Here is a 24340-nt window from a genome sequence, read left to right on the forward strand (position 1 = left end):
AGAGCCTTCCATCAGAAAAGCATACGAGTGGTTTCATATGAAACTGGGTCAACTGAAGATCAAAATGGTTTTTTTTCACCTTTTACCCCAGCTACTGTTCTCGTTAAAAAGGGATTGCCTTTAACAAGTATGGGAGTAGACAAAATCAAAAGTATTGTGATGACAATATTTTTTCTATTCAAATGTACCTTGACTATGTCTTCATTTACCACTACACTTTGAGTAGCATTCATTTATTCAGTAAGAAATGTACACTTTTAAGAAGCAGGCCAAGGCAAGATGAATCTTGTAGTCTCAGTCAAAACTGAGGTAGACTTTGAAGGAGGTTGAGTTTTGCAGCTTCAATCATTAGCAACAGTGTTACAACTGCAAGACTACTGTATTGACCTAGTACAGGAAAATGGAGAACTTTCTTTATGTATACACACTGTACACAGAGTGGTTTTTTCCTCGAATCCCTTCCAAACAATTTTCAAGGTCCAGTCTTCTTCTCACCTCTGAGACAGAGAAGGCACATTTAAAGGCTTTAGTTTTCAAGAGTGTTCGGCAGTTATCGCAAACAAAGCAGCAAAACGCTCACCATATTTTCAGCGAGGTCACTTCACGTGCAGATAATTCAACTAAACACCTTCACCAAACGGCCCCAGCACTGCGGGCAAGTCCCTGCAGCGCCAGGGCAGCTGGAGCGACTGCCCTGCGCTCCCACGAGCTGCCGAAGCTCTTTGGGATGGGACCAAACGAGAGGACCCTTAGTGAAAAATACTCAAATCATCCTCAGGAGCGCTATATACACATATAGGTATATATTTATATGTAACTAACAAAAGGCGGAGGTGCGAGCCCGCCCGTACCTGGCGGCGCTGCCCTGAGCGCTCTGCCCGCCCCGATTCCCAGGACACGCCTCCCCATCCCGTCTCACGCCCGGAGCGCCGCCGCCGCCGATCAACCCCCGCAGCTCCTCTTCCCCTCCTTTTCTGTCCCCTCCCGCCCCGGGAGGCGTGTCCTGCCGCCGGCTCACCCTCACCTCCGTCTCCGCGGGGCCGTCCCTGCCTGTGCTCGCTGCCCGCGGTCCCTCCTCCCGCCGCCGGGGGCGCTCCCGGCCCGGCCCCCATCCCACTCTCGCTCTTTTCCTCCCTCTCCCCCCCCCTCCCGCGCGCGCCCTTTAACCACCGCCTCGCGCGGGCGCGCGCACGGCCCGGCCCCTCCCTCCCCGCCGCTCGCGCAGAGGGCGGTGCCCGCGCGCGCGCCCCCGGCCCCTCACCTGATTCGGGCGCCCCCCGCCCCCCTCCCGCGCGCGCTCCCGCGGAGCCATCCGGGCACCGAGCGCGGGCCCCGCTCCCGGCCCCGGCGCCGCGGGGGCAGCGCGGCCGCGATGCATCTGCACCAGGTGCTCACGGGCGCCGTGAACCCCGGCGACAACGGGTACTCGGTGGGCAGCGTGGACGACACCCCCTTCACGGTAAGGGGCGGGGAGGGGGGGCCGCGGGCTGGGGAGGCCCCGGCACGGCGGCGGTAGGCCCGGGGAGAGCGGGGGGGACGGGAGGGACCGGCCGGGAGGGGGGCGCCGGGGGGACCCGGGGGGATGCGGGGACCGCCCATCACCGCCAGCGAGCGCTCCGCCGGTGCCTGAACCCAGCCCGGGAACCCCCGGTTCTGCGTCCTCAAATTTCCCTGAGTGCTTCCTTCCCCCCTTCTTTTTTTTTTTCTTTTTTCCCCCCCTTGTGTGTGTTTATGGCTCATCTGCAAAGCGCAGGGGGTAGGTCGCACCGGGGTTCAGACGGAGCCCGCCCGCTCTCGGCGAGCGTTTCCCTTCAATTACTATGGTTGATAAAACACAAATGTGCCAAATGCACCTCTCAGACGGGAAGGGAGAAGAAACACAAGGATATAAAGAAATACACTTAAGTAAATTTCACGAGGCCGGTAGTTTATAAAATAAAATCTGTTTATCATCCACAGGCTATTTTTGTTTATTCCAATGTCAATTTCCACTTCTTTAGCTCATGATCTGCTGCTCTGATTTTAACGAGTGCTCAGCTTCTGCAGTGTTTTGCATACTGACATCTAATCACTATGTTATTATTTGCAAATAAATTGTCTCATTACATTTTATATTAACGTTTACGAGATTATATCCTAGCCACAAAACAGTTCCAAGCAAAATGATGCAGAGCATCCTTTTTGGTACAAGATAACTGTCAGCAGACTTGTCAGACATTTAAAGCTTACTTTAGATTATCACAGATGTTATAATTTCAGTAATGAATGCTGGAAAGTCTTAAGAAATAGAAGGTGCCATGTTTGTCTTTATTTTCCCTGTTCTGCTGCTATGCAGCCATACTGCTATTAAAGGGACCTCTGATACTTTTGATATTTATATAAGAAGTAATTTACTTATATTCTAATGTTTCTTTTTACTGTGACAATTTAAAAGTCAATCAACTGGTATTATGAAAGACAATTTTATGCTAATTCTTGCAATGCTTTTGATAACATCAATAATGAATATGTGTTATGGTTTATACAAGGATTTTCCAAGAGCAAAACTAACGTTTTCCAAAACAATTCAGAATTGTTTGGTAGCAAGTTAATTATGGAACTGCGTGTAACAGACCTCACTGTCTTCTCTGGCTGCTGCATCCAATTTTTTCATAATACAGTACACAAGGAATTAAGGAGATAAGTCTGTTTTACTAAATATATCTTCTGGCCTTCCATAACTGTACCTTTCCTCTTTTCTTTTTCTTCATTCTCTGTATTTGTGGTATTTCCTGCTCTTTTAGACCTCGATCCTGTAGTAAACTGTATGGTTAAAAACATCTGCCTGCAAACAATTTGGAGCCTTATATGCAGATCCTTTGGATATCAGTCACCTCTGTGCCATGATAGCATCACAGACCATCCTCCACTGCAGGTGGCAAGTTCATTAGTGCCTACCCTTAAATTCTGTTGCTCAGCATCACCTGTATGGACAGAGCTCTGGGCCTCAAACCATTCAGCTGTTGGGAGTCATAACTTCAACTCAGATCTTGAAGCAAGTTTTGCAGTTTAGGCAAGAGGCCATCAGTATTGGTCACAGAGCCTCACTCAGACCTGCTCTTACGACCAAGTACCTGTCAACGTCTAGAACACAGCACCAGCAGAGCAGTGAAAGGGCAGGAGGTCAGGGGAGATCTGCACAGCATATGCTGTCTGTGAATTCATGTGCAGCTGTTTGTGTGCTCATGTGCTCACCTATTTTTTGGTCGGTGTTTGGGCATTTAAAATGCGTGAGAACTAGTTCACAATTGCTACAACTGATTCATCACGGGGACTTGAAAATCCAGCTTTTTTTGTGTGCAGGAATGAATCACTCGTGTTAAAAATACTCCACTTAACGGCAGAATAATGGCTTGGGGACGTGTATATATGTATCTACTAGTTAACAGTCTTGGAGCTATTTCCCTTTTTTTGAGGAGTAGGGGAAGGAGAAACTTCCTCTAAAGATAAATGTGCCTTAGATATCTAACTCCAGCAAACTTATGATTCTGAGACAAGAAACGCATTTTTTTCTGCCCTGGTTAGGAATATCGCAATTGTCAGGTTCTTCGTTCTTCCTTTCCTCTATGGTTTGTCCTTGGCTTGTTTACATGACTCCTTGCTGGGGATAAAGGTAAGCTTTTTATTTCCCAGTCTGAGCTAAGGTGATGACATGTTCTGCCTCAGCTCTTTTAAAGCTTTGGTAATAGTCATCTACTTATTCTGAGAATAAGACAGGGAAAAGAAATTATTTTTCTACTATTTTATTCTTTCCCTGCTAAAAACAAGTATTAGTGTCTCCATAAAGCTAAAAAATCCAAAGGAATAGAGGCACTTGCTGTGGGTTGGCTACAAAGGTTTTGCCAGTCCTTTATCTGAAATGCTCACAGTGCTCTTTCCTCCCTGTGCTCCCACATGGGCCTTCAGCAATCCTGACATATATCCAGCCTTTCCCAAATAAGGGATGAAGCACAGAGAGGTTTGGTGAGCAAACTGCCTGGTGGACACTGTAGCTGTGTTGTGCCCAGTCTGGTAGAGTAGGTGATAGACAGGAAAAACTGTTTCAAGGGTGATTAGAAGCAAAATAACTTCATAAAGCTGTCTTGGACCAGACAGTCCCTTCAGCCTCCCTTCGTCTGAGCTCCAAAGAAGACACTGCATAAGCCAAGGATTTAAGTACTAAATGACAGAAGTTCTGGTAATAATTCTGTGCACTTTTCAACTTTCTGTTACTTCATGTTCTCATTTTAGCAAATATTGTTAATGGTGTTTCGCAAGCGAGTTTAAAGGAGGTTGAGCTGAGCTTTAAGCAGAAGGGCCTTACAGCACACACCCTGCCTGGACAGTGGGTTTGGTGTTTGTGCCTCATAGTCTGACTGGCAGCTAGTAAGTTTTTCAGGGTAGTAAACTGCATTTTACAAACCATAGTTGATTTAACTAAGCTTTTGTTCTTAAGCAGCTCTTTTATGTTGAGCCAGGTTCAGTCACTGACCCTAACTCTGTGTGGGATGTGTGTTACCAACCTGACTTGCTGTGAGAAAGGTAAGGTGGTTTCAGAGAGATGTCAAGCTGTTCTGATTCTGTTTCTTTGACTTCTGCCCTTAGTACCAAGCTCAGGGTTGTCTTTTTCCCCCTGAAACTGTGGACAGAATGTAGCTGTTTCTAAGGTTAAATAACTATATCAATTACCTAAAGGCTGGATTCTATAAGTATTAAAATTCCAAGCGTCCCACAAACAGCAGATAATGAATATTTACTTTTTGTAAGAGGTACCATTAAATGCACAAAATATGTAACTCTAAACATTTTTAATTAAAAACTAGAATATTAGATTTTAGGTGTATCTGTACATAAGAACTTTTCTGATAAAAAGTTAAAAAAATTGTTATTTTTCATTTTTGAAAAAGACAAGCTTCTTGACATCTTCCATGCTAGTACTGACACTGGAGCTGTGTGGAATGAATTTCAGAAGCTGTTGCAGATAAGTCTCCTACATCCATGTAGACTTTTTTTGACCTCATTGAACACAGCAAAATCTTCATCCACACAGATGTCCACAAGATACAGCAACTGAGAACAGCTTTTCCCTGCTGTGTAGGGTTGTCCTTCTGCTTCTTCTCTACTTCTTCCTTCTTAAAACACTTACTTATGAATCCCTTTTCGTTATTACTACTTACATATATCTATATGTTCTCTGCTGTCTTTATGTAAACTGGATTACAGATGCTTAACATCTGAACTCTTACTAGGTTCTTTTTTCTCTGGAGCACTGTTGAATTTGTCTCAAATGTCGATTTAGGAAAGCCTCTTTTACAGACCAAAGGCTGGTAGTAGGTTGGGAGTTGTTTCTCAGTTATATTGCTAATTTGCATTAAGTGTATGTAATTCTACTACTACTTTGAGGAAGGAAGGGAAGGAAGTGTAAGTGTTGGGTCCATTGATTAGAGTTTGGAACTGGTTCAGAATTCAGGTGTCTCCATCACTAGCAGGAAGGTGGAGGAATTTCTGCATCTTATGTTTACTATCCATAGCCAGAAACTTAAGGATGAGCGTTGTTTTACTGGAAAACATGGTCAGCTGAAAAAGACAGATGCATGTGCTGCTTTCATATTATCTGAAAAGTGAGGATATAGCATAAACTCTTAGAGTAGGACATAATGTCCTACTTCTGTGTGGTGCTCCTGCATTCAATTAGAGCTTTGTCATTGCTCATTTCAGTGGTCCCAGATCCTGACAGTTAGAGCAGACATTGGCAAACTACAGCTTATTAGTTGCTTATGGATCCTGCAAGTCATCCTGTCATTCTGAGGGTTTTGCAACTCCATTTAATTTTCTCCTTGAAGTTATCAGTGACATTAGAAATGGAGGTTGGCAGATACTCCATGTGGGTGGTTTTTACTGCACTTGTTTTGTTCAGTCACTGCTTATAATTCCGTTTATTTAAGAGCTCTGTGCTCCTCTCATGCATTACAATATCCCAGCATCTTCCATTCCTTTTATCACCAATGCTGTGGCCACTGTTTTTCTGGCAGGGGAGACCTGAGGTGGCATGAATGATCTTGTGAACATGTTGTCAGCTAAAGCCTTAAGAAGGAACTACTGATGTTGTCAGCTGAATCCTTAAAAGGAACTACTGATGTTAAATGTTATGGCACTTCCCTATTTTTTGTCAATGTAGGGTATTTCTACTGCATCACCAGCTTAAGGAGAGAAAGGACAAAAGAAAAGAGGATTTAACAGAAATGTGTTCTGTTCAAGTATAAACATGGTAATAAATTGAGCACATTAGAAAAGCTGCATAAAAGTTATCAAATGGAAAACTTGTATTTAACCATATAATGTGAAATATGGAAATATCTTTTAGTACATGAAAGTATATTGACCTTTTCTTAAAGGTTGAGTTGTAATAAATGTACTTCTTAAAATAATTTTAAGATTTAAGGTAATATACTTTATTATACTTTCAAGAAATAAGGCACATTTTCAGCATAAATATCCATACTTGGAAAATTACTCCAGAACCAAGAGATAGCAGCACTTGCTCAAAGAACCTGGAGCTGAAAGCTGGTGCCCTGCTATTGGGAATGTGTTCTAAGGTCTGTAAATAATGGACTGGATCCTCTGTTGGCACAGGACACTTGGGTGTGCTGAGTCACTTGTTGGTGCAGTGGTAAACACAGGCAAAGAGTAGGATGGATACAGGTGACAATAAGATTTCACAAAGGAAAAAGATCTCCTTCCTTGATCAAGAGCATTTCGATGATTCTTTCAGGAAAAAAAACATTCTCCTGTAAACCACACTTTTAATTCACAACCACCTTTTTACTTAACTTTAAAAACATATGCTAAATAGTATAATCAGCTGGAAAAGTACTGCTTTGTTTCTAGAATAAGAAGTGTAGGTAGAGACAGGAGAGATGAAAAGCTGAAGTGTTTAAAGAGGAAGGCACTAAATTCTTTTGCTTCACAGAATAAGCACACATAGCCAAGTCTAAAATATTTTCTGTTTTGTGCATTGTCAGCTTTACACACACATACAAATGTGCATGTTTAAGAACAGTGAGCAAAAGGAAATTGAAGTTGAGAAATCTTTTCCTTTTATAATTTGAGACACATGTACATGTCCCCTGCTAACAAACCTGCAACTAGTTATGAGTTATGTTTAATTTAGTTTGAAATTTGCAATACCAACAATGAAAAATCAGGGTAACTAAAAGGATTAAGTCCTCGTTTGAAGTGGATAAGTACCTCTTTTTACTGTATTAGATAACAATTTAAATAATTAGATAACAATGTAAATCATTTAGTAGGTTTGTATTAGTAGTTATATTCCATTATAAAATACAGGAAAACAACAAAACTACTTTCTGTTCAATGTGAGAACTTATCTCAATCTCAGCTTTCTTTCTCTTATTTCTGGAAATAATCCTATTCAATTTGAATAATAACTTATTCTCTTCCAGGCTGGATCTAATAATTGCATAGCCTAGTCATCAAGCAGCTGGGATATTCTGTTACACAGATAATCTACCCCCAACAACGTTCTAGCAATCCTGCTTACCTTGTGAATCACTCCAGTATCAGTTCCTCAGAGCTTCCCAGAACAACAGCTGTGGGCTTGAGGTCTCAGACAACACTGTGTCACTTTATTTTCTTGAGATGACTTTGGAAATCTTTGAGACAAACTGCTTTATCCACAGTCCTCATTTTTGTGTGGGCAGTTGCGTGGTGTGTTCATATCTGAGGACTGAGTTTCTGCTTTGCTGCTTGTGTTGCTGTTCCTTTCTTGGTTCATGCACTGACTGTATTTTCACTAAATTAAGTCCTTTTCTTCAGCCTTTCTCACTTGTTGCTCCTTCCCAGGAGGATCAGAACTAGACACAGAAGGTCATGAGACCTAAATTATCCATTCCCATTGTTATCTTGTGCCTTTATCTCAGTGTGTCCACCAATGGGGGTTGATCATGTAAATCTCTAGAAATACTCACAAATTCTCATACGCTTCTCAAAAATTTGAGTAGCTTTAAAATAATTGACCTCAAAGGAGAGGACAAGGACTGACTCAGTATTTTGGAAATTATTTTAAAAGAACCAAGGGGCAAGTTAAAATTATAAAGTAATTTTGTACCATCTCAAATTGACTGTTGAGGACTTGCACTGTCTGCTTAACTCAGCTGTAAAATTTCTGCTGGCTGTATTGGAATCAGTGGAAAACTGACTTTAAGGAAAGAGACTGGTGACTGTAAAAGGCTTAGTGGTAGATTGATGCTAGGGAGGGATTTCTATGCCTGAATGTGGGAGCTCAGTTGCACAGATAATCTGGAGTGATTAAACTTTTTAGAACAGGTGAAAAGGTGGCAGACAGATATGTATTTATCCTGTCAATAAAAAGTGCTGCAGGCTATCATTGTTCTGTAGCTAATTCATAAACATATTAGTTAGGCTATAGTATGTGTTGCACAACATAAAATATATCCAGAAAAAAAAAACCCAACAAACATAAAAGCCCTGCAATTGGATTCTTATAGAAAAGAATCACTTACTATTCTTAAAAAAAAAAAAAGGGGGGGTGGGGCAGAGAGGCACAGCACACACTTCTTTAGGAACTTACATGCAAATTCATTAATAAATGCTCCTGAATAGTAAACTCTTGTCTGCCTTGCTCTAGAAGGCAACAAGAATTGGAGGGGAGAAATGAAACAACAACTAAAACCTAAACCTAGCAGAAAGTACACACAGAGTTCAAGTTCTAGATTAAAGTTGGGGTTTGGGTTTTGATGGGGTTTTTTTGCAGTTTCTGTCTGGCGATCCCGGTAGAGGTACAATCTCCTGTGCTACTTTGTTTCTACTTGTTGCTCCTTCTGCGGCTGAATTGATGAGGAACAAACCCACTACACAGTAACAGCTTGTTTTAATGGGGATTTTCACAGTTCTCTCCAAACACCAGTCCTGTAACAGGTGTTCAGTTGGTTTTGGAAATAAATACTTAATTGTGTTTCTTTTAAAAAATGTTTCAGGCATATGGCTCTGGTTGTGACATTGTTATTCTGGCAGATGACTTTGAATGTGTGCAAATTATTCCTGGTGCTAAACATGGAAACATCCAGGTCAGTTGTGTGGAGTGCTCCCAACGACAAGGCAGGGTAAGGATCTTAATAAATCTGTAAAGAATTTTTTAAAAATTGAATAAATTAAATAATTAAACAGCAACATAATACATTAATAGAATTAAAGAGTCAATTTTATGATAAAGATCATGTTTTACTAATCTGTGACTTTCAGAGTGTGTGTTACTCTATGAATTCTTAAAATTTAATAGTAATTTGGGGGGTGGGGCAGGGAAAGGGAAGGGGGTAGAGAAAGCAGGAGTCATCTTGTAACAATGATTTTTACTCCTTTCTGGGACCTGCAGTAACAGGTCTCTCAAAATGTGAACATACATATTAATTTCAGTATAGTTTCAGAACTGAAACGGTACTAAAATGATTTTTATTGTCTCCATTATTGTATACTTCCATCTAACTAAAGAAGAAATGGATAAATCATTCATGTATACATATATATATATACACATACATAAGTGTCCTGCAAAGTAAGGTATTTGAAATACTTATTTTTCAGGAAAGCTTTGGCACATTTAATGTGTTTAGAAGTGCTACAGTATGAGCTGTCATAATTGCACATAGGAGCAAGGAGTTGCCATGCAGTTGACTTGCCACGTGGTTTCATTTTTAATCCCTAAACAATACTAAAGAGACAGTTTAGAAAGCTGAGCAAAAAACCACTTTCTAGGAGTTATGGCAGTACACTGAGCAAAGGTTTGTCGGTTGCCACTCATGACTAATATTGGCTACTTCTAAACTGGTAGCACCATTGAGGAAGCCTTAGTTAGGATTAGGGCAGGTTTAGCTGGCAGTGCAGTCCCAGTAGGACTGGAAAGGAGATTCCAGCTGCAGAGTTGATCCCTGCAAGATCACCACAAACCCCTGGGTCGTTCTGCCTTCAGGACTGAACTCACGGTCTGTTCTGTACCTGGAGAGTGAGTATGTGGTTGCAACCTTCCCTCCGCTCCCCTTAAAGAAATAAGATTTCATCATAAATGTCAGGAAACTTTTGCATTTCTGTATTGAGTAAACCAGATCCTGAATGGGAAGAACTTAAATGGTTTTTCTTTTGAGAGTCTTTTAAAGAAGAAAAAGGAATTTTAAAGATAGTCAAGACCCAGATAAATTCTTAATAAAGACCATTTTGTGTTCAGATGTTTCTGTAAAATAAGTGAGTGAAAGAAACTGAGGGGTTCAGTGGTCTATATACTTCAGTTTTTCTACTTACCATTTATCTCCTCTCAAAATGTATTTAAATATTAAAAATAGAATTACATTTCTTGCTGTTCCTTTTAACTATTATTTAGTGATTTAGTGATACAAGATGGAATCTAGGAACACGCAGAGACACAGACACTAATAATTAATGCATTAGTTAGCTGTGAAGTAGACAGAACATGAGCAGAAGCAGTGAAGGCATCAGCTTTCCCTTATACATTAACAGTAGTTGCCCTAGAAGAATATTCTCTGTCTGATTGACAGTGTTTATGCCACTGAACAAGATGCTTAGAGTTAAAATCTTAAAGGTGGGCTTATTCAGAAGTATGTATTTCTTAACTGCCTTAAGAAAATATACCTATAACAGTTAATTACATTTGTATTAATTTCACTTTTCTTGAACATGGCACACAGAAGTAGTACTGGAAATTCTTCAGCTATTTTGGAATACTAAGGAACACTTGTTCCGCTTACCTCCTAACCATTCATTTTGAGTCTTCAACTTCTTTTTTTTTTTTTTCCCAGATTGCAGCATCATATGGAAATGCTGTTTGCATTTTTGAACCACTTGGTATAAATTCTCATAAAAGAAATTGTGTAAGTATGTATTTCATAATTGTAATTTGGTCTAGACTCTTAGAAGAGGTAGAAGTCTGGCTTTTATTAAATTATGTTGGCACACCAAAGATAAATGGATAAACAATTTTCCACCATTCCTAATAAAATTGGGTGGGTTGAATCGTCCACTGCATGACTTGGACTGTGGACTGCACTTCTCCTAAGTTCACAACATCTTGTTCTTGAATCTCATACTGGAAGGACATGGTGAGAAGTTGGTATTTCCTATTTGAACGTTGTCAGAAATATGACACAGACTTGTTCATGTTCACCCAGAGTTGTTTTAACAGCACAGCCACAGCCAAGCACTCGAGCATTAAGTGTGTTCTGAAGCAGGTTTCACAATCTTTGTTGCATCTCTACTGCCCTCCCTTATGTTCTTGTAAATCTGTGACCTCACTAGTTTAAAGTAGTCTACAGATATATTTGGATGTAAGGCAAGTCCAGATCTGGTTCACAGGGCACCCTGGGGTACATTTAAATTTTATAAAACAATTTAAAACTTATCAAAACTGGATTTAGCACCCTACCACTGATTGTTTTTGCAACAGGCTTAATAGCAATTTCTTAGAGAAAGAAGTGTGTTTTGCTGTTGATATGAGAATTAATCCTTTACTGTTTTTAAACTACAGCAACTGAAGTGTCAGTGGCTTAAAACTGGGCAATTCTTCCTCAGTTCTATGACTTACAACCTGGCATGGGATCCTCAAGGTAACGCACAGTTTGGGAAGTATTTGTTCAACATTTTTAGTTAGAACAACTTGGACACAAAATATTTTTATTGTAACAAAGTGAGAGCATGAATATGGAAATATTAGATTACCTGTTTTCAGGCAGTGTTGCATAAAATGTGAGGCTACAGTTAAGATTTGTGAAGATACTGTGCCAAGTGTTTTTTTGAGTCTCTTAGGCAAGATCCTGGTTTGGGAATCGCAGTGTTAAATTGCTAACTGACTTAAATTACTACTAATAATAATTTAGACAGAATTCTATCATAATTAAAGTCAGCAGTGTGCCCAGACACAGATCTTTATAAGATGTTTGTGTATTTATTTGAGGTGTGAATAGCTATTTAGCATCTGCAATATTCATTAGTAAATATGATTCTGCGATTCAAAGTCACAAAAAACTCCTTGATGTTCTTTCTTAAAAGGTATTATAAATTCAAAATGTTTTGATAAAACCAGCTGTATAATTTGATTGAATACCCTATCATATTTAAAACGGACTTGATAAAATTTAGTTTTCAATCTGTTTTGAATAATTTACAACAAAATGTGATGATAGGCTTACATCTTTGCATATCCCTTCATCATCTTGTTTCCTAGCTTTGTTATTTCTCACTTTCAGGTAACAGGCTGCTGACAGCAACTGACTATTTGCAATTGTGGGCCCCTCCATCTAATGACATTCTAGAAGAAGATGAAGATGATGATCCCAACAATCAGATCAAAGATGATAAAGTTCTCCCAGTTCTAAATGACTGGAAATGTGTCTGGCAGTGCAAGTGAGATAATTTTTATTCTAAGACAGATTGCAATTCTACCTCACATATCAGCAATATCTTCTCTCCAAAACTATATTTTAAAATGTGCTTTTAAATATCATAAAATTCAAAGAATATAAGTTACTCCAAATAAGAAATCCTCACTTTTTCAAGTGATCTACCATGAGATGGTTGAATAAAACCTCATCAAAGGCTTATCCAAACTGTACCACTGAAAATGTATCAGAATCGTCTGTTTTCTCATCTGTGAAAATAATGCTGAATATTGGATGAGACTGAGTAGAGGAGCAGTAACAGGCAGATAAGCTACACTGATAGAGATAAGAGCTGCTTCCTGAATCTTAGGAGAGGGGGTCCTGAAACTTTCTATTTAGTTCTATTGGAGCTTCATGTTGCAGAAGTGTTTCCTGATCATCCATTTCCAAATGTATGCAGACTTGGGAAGTAGCTGCCTCTGAACCTGTTTTCTCTGTAGTTTTCTGAAGCCACACAAAGCTTTGCCCACAAAGCACTGCATAGGGAGCTTTTCTCTTTTAAAGATATCAGACCATAACCTTTAATCACAGACAAATAGCATCACATTTATGAGAAAGATATTTACTTTCGTTTCTTCCTCCTATTTGTCTTGGTTTCACTGGGAGTAGAGGAGCAGGTGGGACAAACTTCACTTCTAGGATCTCATTAGATCTAACCTAGGCTTGCTGTACTTAAAACAATTTATTTTATGAGCTGTTTTTCAGTAAAACTGTGAAAATACTATGTTGTTTCATTATAGCAAATATTTTTATGCTTCTGCTATTTGTAAAGTATGCTTAAAGCAACAACTATAAAATACTAATATATTTCATTTAAATATTGAACAGTAACACTTAATCCACTGAAAACCTATGGAATACTCTAGAATAAATAGACCTTACTTAATTTGCTCTTGTGTTCTGTAGGACTGCAACATCAGTACATTTGATGTCATGGTCTCCTGATGGTGAATACTTTGCAACAGCTGGGAAGGTAAGGGTCAAAAAGGATAATTAAATAAGTTTTGCAATGTTTTGCATTTATTTGACAGAAGTAAGTAATATGAATAGTCCTGGACCATACACTCTATTATAGTCTAAGCAAAGGTAAATTATGATCTCATGTGTAATGCTGTGTTTTTGTGTAATTGCATGAATTTCAGCAACAAGAAATTGGATTTAGTTATGTAGTCTTACTGAATATAGTGATACAGACTTGTGTGTGTATATATATACACATATATATTTTTGATAAAGTATACTTAGATGTATTTTTAGATATGCATAAACATATTTTTCTAGTTCTGCTGAAAATATTGAGAATAAATATCAGATCATTATGATAGAACACATACACATTTAAACTAGTATAATATGCAGATGTCTGGATAAATTAGACAAGGTTTTCTATTTAGCGAATTCTGGGTTCAATTGTCAATTCTTAACTTCTATTTCAGTTTGCAATGTTTTTTTGTCAAATCCTTTATTCAAGCAAGGTTTTCAATTAATAATTCTCATTAATATCACCCTCTCATTCAATGATTCCTGTTGGTTTACAAGTCTGGACAGGTAAGCATATGTTGCTTGCACTTAATCTTAGTTAAACAATGAGATGAATTTTAGTTCTGGGCCAAGTTTTCATGAATGCTACCAGAATGGCAGTTTCCTTATTATTTGAGGTTTTCCTTTTGTAACATTTTGAATTATAGCTAGCTAACCCCGTGGTTCTGTTGCTTTTTCTAGGATGACTGCCTCTTAAAGGTTTGGTATCCTATGACTGGTTGGAAATCATCTCTTCTGCCCCAAGAGAATGAAGAAAAGAGAAGATGCTCAGAGGATGTCCAATTCTCATTTGTTTATTTGGCACATCCTCGAGCAGTGACGGGGTTTTCGTGGCGGAACATTAGCAAGTACATGCCCAGGTTTGAAAGCTTTCTTTTTTAAAAAAAAAAACAAGCAACCTTTTGTCAAATATTTTTTTAATACTCTGATTAATGTTTTGCCATCAAGAATATGACATTTCTCTTCTTATTCTGTCAAGAAACAAGCTTCTATCAAGCTTCCCATAAGCTTTGGTATTACCTCTTACAGTAGTGATAGTCGTGTTAACATTTAGTTGGGGGAGAAGCAGAAATTGAGATGAAACAATAACTACTAAATACATGTAAACTCCCCTAATTTCTGCTGTGTTCATATAGCTAAATTAATTCCACTGGCAGTAATCTGGATGTGTCTGCCTTAGGGGTTTGGTGTGTAATGTGTTACTCACGTCGTGTCTCGATGGCATCTGTCGGCTGTGGGCAGAGACGCTGTTACCAGAAGATACTCTTCTGGGGGAGCAGATCTGTGAAACAAGCACTTCCAGCATTAGCAGCACTGTCTCTCAGTCTGGAAAGCAAAAGGACAAAATACAACAAGCACTAGAGGTACAAGTAAATACTGGATTTGTCGAATTTTAATTTCAGGGTTCTTAAAACTTTAAATACTTAAGGATGTAAAACTCTAAGAATGTGTATTACGTAGTCTTTACGTGCATAACAGAATAGTCTGAATTATTTCGTATCGGTTTTTGAAGTCTGTTACTAAACGTTGAAAAAGTCTGAGACTGCAACTCTGCATTCAAGCTCCATGGTTTTAAAACTCAGTTTACTTTTCCTTTAGCTAACTAACAGTGATGGGAAGAGACAATGATTAATATGGAATAGTAGTGATAGTTTCATTCTGATTGGGTCTGAAGGTCTGTAATTACAAAAACAGTGGAAGGAGTAAATAAACTCTTTGAACTTTTAGTTACCTCGTTTCATAATTGCATTTCAAAAAAATGGTATTATGGGGCTCTAAATTTCATTTCAGTGGCAGTTTTATCAAGACTATTAAGTTTACAGTAAGAGAAAACCTGTCAATATAAAAACAAGAAAAGAAAAGAAAACAGTCACCCCTTATTTGTAACTATTACAGTCAGACCAAGGTTTTACTTCTTACATGTCATGACCATCAACAAATAGGAAGATTGGAATCAAGTACACTTTGGGCTGCTGAAACAGTTGTGCTCTCCACGTGCTCTCAGAAATTCTCAGTTGTACAAAAATAATTCATTATAAAATTATATTGCAAAAGTTACTGCTTTTAGATTGTTGTAATCTTATTTATTAATGTTATGCAGAATAGTGGGTATTTTTATGTTGTTGTTGGAGCCGATATTAAAGAAATTTCTTGGAGACTGTTAGAAGAGCTTTGCCTTTGGCCAGAAACAACATACATTAAGTGTTACTAATCTCTGTTGAAATCTATTTAAAATAATCTTTTTGAAATCACTCATCATTTCTTTCGTAGAAGAAACATAAAAAGCTTTAGCTTTACGTAAGTGTGAATTTTTACCTTACTTTTTTTTTCAGTATTTCTCAGTTTATTTTTTATAACTATAACAGACAATTCACCAGTTGAAAAATATGAGAAAAGGACAAAGGAGATCCTCAGTTCTTGTTACCCACACGGATGTGCTGCCAGATCAGCAGGGGACTCATGAAGTTCAGCGTCACATTTCACACCATGCAAATGCACTTGGTCACTTCCACATAGCAGCAAGCATCAACCCTAACACAGGTGAAATACAACCATTTATTGAACTCTAATATATTTGCACAAAATGAAAAAAATAAAGGGAACTGAAATGCACATTCTTTGCTTTGCCTAACTGAATAAAGCGAATTTGTAGGAAGACTCTTATTTCACAAGTCTGTTACTTGGCATAGAGTTTTGTAAGACAAATGAAGCTGAATTTATTCTGAATACCTTCAGCAATTTTACAAGACAATTAAATTCATCTTTGCATGTCAGAAGGAAAAGAAACCTAAATTTCCAGTTTGCTTGGTGTTTGATTCTTGGGTTTTGGGAGCCCATGGTATATGATGGATAGAGTAATTGTATTCTACAGAATATATAGTAGGGTTTTATAGAATATTGCATAATGTTTTAAAAAATCTGTACATGAATGACAACACTGCAAAATATGAAACTGAGCTATTAAGCCTGTTGAATATCATTTACCATTCACATAAGAATAAATTTTCATGTAAATTTATTGCCATTAAAATATCTTTACTTTTTTTATTACAATTGCATGTAGAAACTTGATCTGTCACCTGCCTATTCTAATCTTATGGGCACAAATGATGTTATACCTAAAATAAGTTAAATGTGTGTATGTGTGTATATATATATGTATAAAAAATAAGCAGTTTAATATATAGCTTTTTTATTTGTTTTAAAATGTCCACAGATATTCCATCAGTCTTGGCTGGAACAGCTTTTAATATAGATGAAGGAAATGGCTTCGTTGTCCACTGGTTGAATAATAAAGAATTTAGTTTCACATCCTCCATTGAAGTATTTATGCAACATTTAAGAAAAATTTCTGAACAACAACTAGAACAAGATTTTGATGTTGAAGTTGAAGAGGAAGAAGAAGTGGAAGAAAAAGAGAGAGGTTTACATATGAAATTAGACCATGGTTAGTTCTTATCAGATTGTCCTGCTCACAGGTTAAAAATATATTGTGTTTTGGATGGAAAGTGATGGGAAAATCTTTGCAATGGATAAAATGGCACAATTCTTTTCTGTTGCAGACTTGTCTATAGACAGAGAATCAGAGACAGGAACTGGTACAGGCTCCTCAGAACATGAAGATGGAGAAAGAGAGGGAAGCCCCAAAACCTCCCTGCTGGCAGGGCCACGAATGCCTCTTCCAACAGTTTTGTTAGATCGGAAAATTGATTTGCTCCTGACGGAATGGAACAGGAATCCAGACATGCTTTTTACTATCCATCCTGTTGATGGGACCTTTCTGGTGTGGCATGTGAAATATTTAGATGAATACAATCCAGGCATCTTTCGACAAGTTCAGGTATTATATATTTGAGATGGTTTTATTATTTATGATCTTAATCAACAAACAGTGTGTCCTTTCTTTTATAGCTGAACATCAGTACGAATTTAATGAAGTACTTCCTGAGTTTGTATATTCTAATTTTTTCCTTTTTTATTTCTTTTTTAGGTTTCATTTTCTTCTAGGATTCCTGTTGCATTTCCCTCAGGAGATGCTAGTTCCCTTAGCAAAAATATTATGATGTATGCTTGCCCTATCTTTGTAAAAGATGCCAGTAGTGCTGCACAACAGAAGACAATGGACTTTCCAGATAATACTCTAGCAAGTAAAAGCTTTGCCCAGGACAGTGCAAATGTGAATATAATTTCTCCCATAGTAATGATGATTTCCAAACATATAGATGGCTCTCTAAATCAGTGGGCAGTTACTTTTGCTGATAAATCAGCCTTCACTACTGTGCTCACTGTATCCCATAAATTTAGGTACTGTGGACACCGCTTCCATCTCAATGATCTCGCTTGCCATTCTGTGTTACCTTTACTGCTCACATCTTCTCACCATAATGCTCTGTTAACTCCTGAGTCAGACAGTTCCTGGGACTCTGACAGGATAACCAGAATGATGGATCCCATTAAACATAAGAAAGGTTCTTCTAAGCAGCAACTTAAAAACGCAGCAACCCGTACATTCCATGACCCAAATGCCATCTACAGTGAGCTGATTCTGTGGCGTGTGGACCCCATAGGGCCTTTATCCTACACTGGAGGAGTGTCTGAATTGGCTCGAATTAACTCTCTCCACACCTCTGCTTTCTCTAATGTAGCCTGGCTTCCAACACTCATTCCCAGCTATTGCCTTGGTGAGTATATGTGGCATGTTTCTGTATAGGGTTAACATTGTCAGTTGCTAGAATTAATTTGTTAAAATAAATTACTATTTTATTTGGACTATGTTTATATTAACCTTTCAAAAATTTCCTGGTATTGTGCAAATCAAGCATTTTTATTTCATTTGAGGCTAAGATACTGCAAAACACTTCCTGTGGTCTGAGTGTGTCTGCAGTCACTGTGGATCAGTTACTGACATTCAGTAACTCCTCTCTGTGCCTAAGCACTCATTACTCTCGCAAAGAACAAGATGATGCCTTTCCTCAGAGCTTTAGGCAGCTTCCCTGAGTGTTCTCTGCATTGACACAGTATTAAAAATGCAGATGTTCTTTCTGATGGCTTAGGTGTCTGGGTTGCTGACCACATGCAGCTGCAGGAGGCACTGGGTTGAACAGAATTTGTAGCTGGACCATTTGAACATCAGAATTATCGAGAAAGATTTTCAGCCAAAATCTGCATTATCAAATTCTTTTAACATGCGGACTAAAAATTCTGCTTAGAAGATCCTGAAACAACACTGAAATTCTTCAGACCATCAAGGGTTTACAAAAGCCCAGTTAGAACACAGAATATTTTTAAATAAATAGACTACATTAACTTTACAGAACTGCAAGCAATACTTTTTCAGATGTCCGACAGTACATCTGATGTGTAATGCCCAGGACAATTCTTTAGTTTTTGGTTTTAATTTTGGGGCTTTCCACTGCAGTTAGGAAAACTATCTCATTACTCTATTCAACCACTCAGATACTTATTAACTATCACAAAGATGTTGTTATAGTAGTTGTCATCTTTGTAGACAGTACTAAATGCCATTTGTGCTGTGGATGTAATATTACATTTTATACTAATGCCAGGTGATTTTGTTATGCTCAGGCCAGACTTGCCTTTGCAATGATTAAATGGGTGTCAAAGATGATATACAATCCAAAAATCCTAAATATGCTAAATACGCTTAATAAATGCATAACATATCTTTGATTTAAAATAAATATATTTGATTTTCTCTGCTTACATAGTAACATTCTGTGCTGTCTGAATCCCACACAGTGTTCTAAACACAAATAACGAGCTGCTTTCTTCTAGAGGAAAACGTATATCAGAATAGACAATCTCATGTCAAGCCTGTTGTATTTACTGTAGGGAAGCAAAAAATACACAGTTTTTCATATGTTATTCAGAACTACAAATCTATTTCTCCCTCTACTTTTATATCTGCACTCTTAACTGCAGGGCAGAAAGGAATATTCATAGAGGTTAATTTTATGGAAAGTACCTAGAGACAATAAACAAGGAAAAAAGCTGTGGCTGATGTAACATTTCTGAGCACTTTACCTTTACAGTCATACTCCGAATTGTCTCTGACAGCCCATTCCTTTAGGTGTATTACAGACTGGGCATTGCATGTGTGAACAGTAACATATGTGAATTCAGCTTGGGTTACTGAACTTTAATGAGGAGTTTCATTTACATAAATGAGAAGAAATGGAGTTATTTCAAAGTTAAATAATGGTGTTTTAATACCACATTTGCTTAGGTTTTTTGCTTCAATACTTCATGAAAATTATATTTGAATCATACTCAGATATTATGGATTGTAATAGATTACCTGATGTCATTGACTGGCACTTTTTTCTTTATGCATTTGTTGTGTTTTCTGTCAGGTACATATTGCAACTCTGCCAGTGCTTGCTTTGTTGCATCAGATGGCAAAAACCTCAGGCTCTATCAAGCTGTTGTAGATGCACGAAAACTTCTGGATGAATTATCTGACCCTGAATCATCTGTAAGTTTGTGGCAGTTTGAGCCACATTAGAAATCTAAAATCCAAAAATAGCGTGATTTGAAAGTATTAAAATAAAACTAAAGTTAACTTATTTTCCCCCCTCCCTTCCATTGGTTTGTCTTCAGTTAGCTGTGTGGGATTTTTGTGCCATTCCATGTACAGGATCATATATGTTATACCTTGCATAGTTACATGTTTTGCACTGTGGGTAAGCATTAGCAGACAGAAAGGCAACTGTGTGCTACAAAAGTGTCTGGATCGAAACAAAATTTCCCAGACAAGTTTTCCCAACCTGTGGCAGGTGGGGAAAGGAAAAATAGAATTTCTCTCTTTGACTTCTCAAAAGAGGAGCCTAGAGCTCTTGAGGTGAAGGACAGATGAGCAAGACAAAAGTGTATCCACCTAAGTTACATCTATATATGAGGAAGGACAGAGATGATGGAATATAAAGAAATCGGCAGGTTATTGCTAAGGGTAATATTAGCTGTTATTTTTTTTCTGTAAGAAGCAATTTTTCATCCTTTTTGTCTTTAATTTCTGTGACTTTAAGCAAAGTAAAGCCTGACCTTACACTGCTATTGTATAAACACATCTTCATCCCTTTCCCCCCGTTTCTCTGTTCTTTTATAAGCCATCCTGCAAGACAGAGCCTGTCAGCATTTAGATCAGTCTGAGAAATTTGTTCTAGGAGCAATGACTATGAACATTCCAGCAAAAATCAATACAGCCTTCAGCTTATATATGAGCTGTACTCATTTATTTTTTCATATGTGGCAACAAAACCTGAAGCTTCAAAAAGAAATGAATCAATATATTTGTTTCTCATTGCACAGATATTTTATACTGTGTTATGAAAGGATAAATCTTTAAGTAAATAACACTTAGCTGCCATAAAAACTGATGTATCATCCCCATGAGGAGGTGCCAACTCACAACAGTGCAAATGTCTAAACATATTATTCTTGAGTGATAAAGTGACAACAGGAAGAAGTCTGTTACAGTTTCTGCCAGCAAGGAAAATTGAAGCATCAATTTATCATAAGTGACTGCAATTTTCTTCTGTCCAAAGGAAAAATACACTAATTTTTTCACATTTTCCTCTGTTTCAGAAACTTATTGGGGAGGTGTTTAATATTGTGAGCCAACAATCAACTGCTCGTCCAGGATGTATTATTGAACTCGATGCAATAACTAACAAAGTAAATAAATGGTTAACTCTTTAAGAGTATCACATAAAGGTGTTTAATACCTTTGTTAATTAACCCTAATCTGTTGGAAAGAGGTAAAAGAGATGACATTTCTTTATGGTGATAATGACTGCGTTGAATTTCTGTGAATATTGAGATACTTTGAACATTTTGGTAAGCCAACTTCCTGTTAGCTGCTAAGAGCTCAAAGCTCATTTTTAGAGTTTGACAATATTTTCTAAGCATAAGTCTTGATGAAAGCAAAACTTAACTAAAGACTGTTTTCCAAGCCATCATAATTTAAAGGAAAATAATTACAATCCCCTCAAACCCAAACAAACAACAAAAAAAAATAACAACATTAAAAAGCCCAAACCTAAAAACTAGATCTAACTATTCCAAAATGTAAAAACGTTAGCCAGATATGACTTAAGTTTTTTTGTTTGTCTTATAAGACAAATTTGTATCTATTAACTAATACAGCTATACTTTTCAAACAGTGAGCAGGTGTAATTAAACCTTGTTCATACTCAGTTATTTTGATCATACATTTCCAGTGCTGTTTCGTGTTAGGAAGCAGCCTGTGAAAACAGTGAGTTTTACCATTTCTTAATTACACAGCTGTGGGGTTTTGACATGTATATTTTTCTATTGTCAATAAATTTCCATGTCTTTTAAGTACTAATACCAAAATATTTTCCTAGAATTTTTATAAATGAGTACAGGGAATATTGTCTACCCTTGTTTCTCTGGAAAATAGAGGGTGTTTTGCAACATGAAAACTTCGTCATCACTGTTTTTGGGGAGCATATTTTTCCTTGCCAGCAGGGAAGGATTTCAGTGTGAGCAGCCTTTTTGTAGGGAGCTAGAGTTACTGCAAAGAAATCTGTTGCTGTCAGAAAGGACAGATGTCAAGATATTTGACAGAAAGAAAATCTGCAATTTGTTCCCTTTTTCAGATTTCCCAAGCAATTCACTGCAGACATGTCTTCCTACTGAAGAGGGATAAAAGTCTAAGAGTTTTTGCCACTGTCATTTCTTCAAGGCCAAAGAATAAAAACCAAACCAATACTAATTAATCTGTCAATAACTGTGACAAAAGTATTATTACAAAATTCATCTGGCACGGTACATCTGGGTGGATTTGAATATACAAATAATAGGTTCTAGAATATGCGTAGAATATTCTTAATATAAAATGAAAATGTTTCGTTTTTCTGATGCATTAACACAATTTTCAACATTATAAAAGAAAGTGTCCCTCATTATTAGCTGGATTGCACAAAGGAAATAATTGCATGCGTACAAAATATTTCTGTACTGTTCTGGAAGCATAACTATTGCTCAATGTTTCAGTGTGGCTCAAACACACAATTGCTTCATGTCTTCCAAGAAGACTTCATTTTGGGATACAAGCCACATAAGGAAGATGTGGAAGGGAAGGAAACTGAGATATTTTTCCAGCCATCACAAGGTATAGCATAAACTATAACTAATATGAATTAAGTAGGTACCAAAAATGTTCTTAAAGAATACTGAAATCTAGCTAGCATGTGCTAATTTACTTTTAAATGAGAATCTGTAGAATTCAGTAAAATGGCTGTTTTGTGTTTTTCATATGAATTACTGTTTGCATGGAATTAAACAAAAGCATTCTAATTGAAGAATTTTGAATTCTAAGAACATTTTAACCTGTATGAAGAAGTACATTTTTCGAAGTGCTGTATGTTTTATACAAAAATAGGAACAAAATAGAACAGAAGCATATTTTCTGCATCAATATGTAGTTCCAGGTCATGATGGGAATATATCTGACTTTCGAGTTAATGCAATAGAAAGTCACTGGGTAATTTGGTTATAGACTTAAAACTTTTAAAAAAAAAGGAAGAAAGCAGGCAGGTGAAAGGAGTCTTTACAATCTGGCAAAATAATTCAAACTGACTGGGAAGGCAAATATCTAATAAATTAGATTTGTCACTAATACTCAGATTGTCTGTAAGTCAGTATCTATTTTTGTAATTCTTCTGTGGCCATAAGCAAACAAAATGTCAATTAAAGCATATTACTAATGGTACTGTTTGAGTATTTAGTTTTATAATCAAACAATTTCTTTCAAAGATGAAAACAGGGGTTTTTCATTATTAATAGTTTATAGAGAATCTTTTGTTACGGAAAAATTATTTAGGTTGAATGTAAAATTCATGACAGCGATAATATGTTTAAATTACAGGGTATCGTCCACCACCTTTCTCAGAGAAGTTTTACCTTGTAGTAATTGAAAAAGATAGTAATGGCTGTTCTGTTCTTCAGATGTGGCATCTTCATCTCAAGTCTGTGCAAGCCTGTTTAGGTGAGTGAGTGACTGTAATATTTTTAGAGACATTTCTTTCATATTATTTCAAGTAAAACTTAAAGTTTGGTGGTTTATTTTAAAACCATTAATCAATGCAGTAGAAGCAATGAGATTTCTTACAAACACTGATTGCATTCTATGCCAATGACAATATATAAATTTTTTGATGGAGTGAGTAATGTATTTAAGCACTGAAATCTTTATTTCAGACTATCAGAATTTCAGAGTGTTATGGATATCTTAAAATTGTTAGTCACAGCATGCAATAAAACTGACACTGCCTGCACACATCATATAATTTTCTGTGTAACTCGAGCACTGATAAAAACAAATAAATTTGATTAAAGGGTATTCATGTCTTGTCCTTATAAACAATTTTTTTAACATTCTTAGCATTTTTTTTTATACAGCAAAACCAACTGAAACATCTTCATCAGATAATAAGCTTAGTGTACCTGAGCAAAAGACTGTGGATTCTTCTCCAGATGTATCACCTGGCATAAGTCCCATTCCACGATCTTCATCCATTGCTAATCTTCAGACTGCTAGTAAACTCATCCTGAGCTCCAGACTCGTGTACAGCCAACCTCTGGATCTTCCTGTTGGTGTAGAAGTAGTGAGAGCAACTCCTTCAGCAGGTAGCTTTAACGTTTTTTTCTATCCAGTTGATCCACTGATTTACCTCCTAGTTTATAAGACTGTACCTCCCCAGCCTGTCACATTCTGAGTTACTGATACAGGAAGTTCAGGACTAAAAATGTGC

The 24340-nt window shown here is 37.5% G+C and overlaps 1 protein-coding gene across 4 annotated transcripts in view; it reads left to right on the forward strand.

The window, feature by feature from the left end:
- Positions 1 to 1322: 1322 nt before the first annotated feature.
- Positions 1323 to 24340, forward strand: part of DMXL2 (Dmx like 2) — a 48889-nt gene continuing 25871 nt past the window's right edge. For all 4 annotated transcript variants that reach the window (XM_027732027.2, XM_027732029.2, XM_027732028.2 and 1 more), the window contains exons 1-17: positions 1323 to 1459; positions 9036 to 9161; positions 10866 to 10937; positions 11591 to 11669; positions 12309 to 12465; positions 13407 to 13473; positions 14223 to 14401; positions 14722 to 14905; positions 15908 to 16082; positions 16759 to 16989; positions 17105 to 17382; positions 17533 to 18223; positions 19916 to 20037; positions 21147 to 21236; positions 22581 to 22698; positions 23455 to 23574; positions 23988 to 24215. In XM_027732027.2, the coding sequence (XP_027587828.1) occupies positions 1373 to 1459; positions 9036 to 9161; positions 10866 to 10937; positions 11591 to 11669; positions 12309 to 12465; positions 13407 to 13473; positions 14223 to 14401; positions 14722 to 14905; positions 15908 to 16082; positions 16759 to 16989; positions 17105 to 17382; positions 17533 to 18223; positions 19916 to 20037; positions 21147 to 21236; positions 22581 to 22698; positions 23455 to 23574; positions 23988 to 24215 (3004 nt within the window). In that variant the 5' untranslated portion in view covers positions 1323 to 1372. The remainder of the gene's footprint in view (positions 1460 to 9035; positions 9162 to 10865; positions 10938 to 11590; positions 11670 to 12308; positions 12466 to 13406; positions 13474 to 14222; positions 14402 to 14721; positions 14906 to 15907; positions 16083 to 16758; positions 16990 to 17104; positions 17383 to 17532; positions 18224 to 19915; positions 20038 to 21146; positions 21237 to 22580; positions 22699 to 23454; positions 23575 to 23987; positions 24216 to 24340) is intronic.

This window comes from Pipra filicauda, unplaced genomic scaffold (genome assembly GCF_003945595.2).
Source record: "Pipra filicauda isolate LSUMZ 115617 unplaced genomic scaffold, ASM394559v2 scaffold7_size6619720_pilon, whole genome shotgun sequence".
Taxonomy (NCBI): Eukaryota; Metazoa; Chordata; class Aves; order Passeriformes; family Pipridae; genus Pipra; species Pipra filicauda.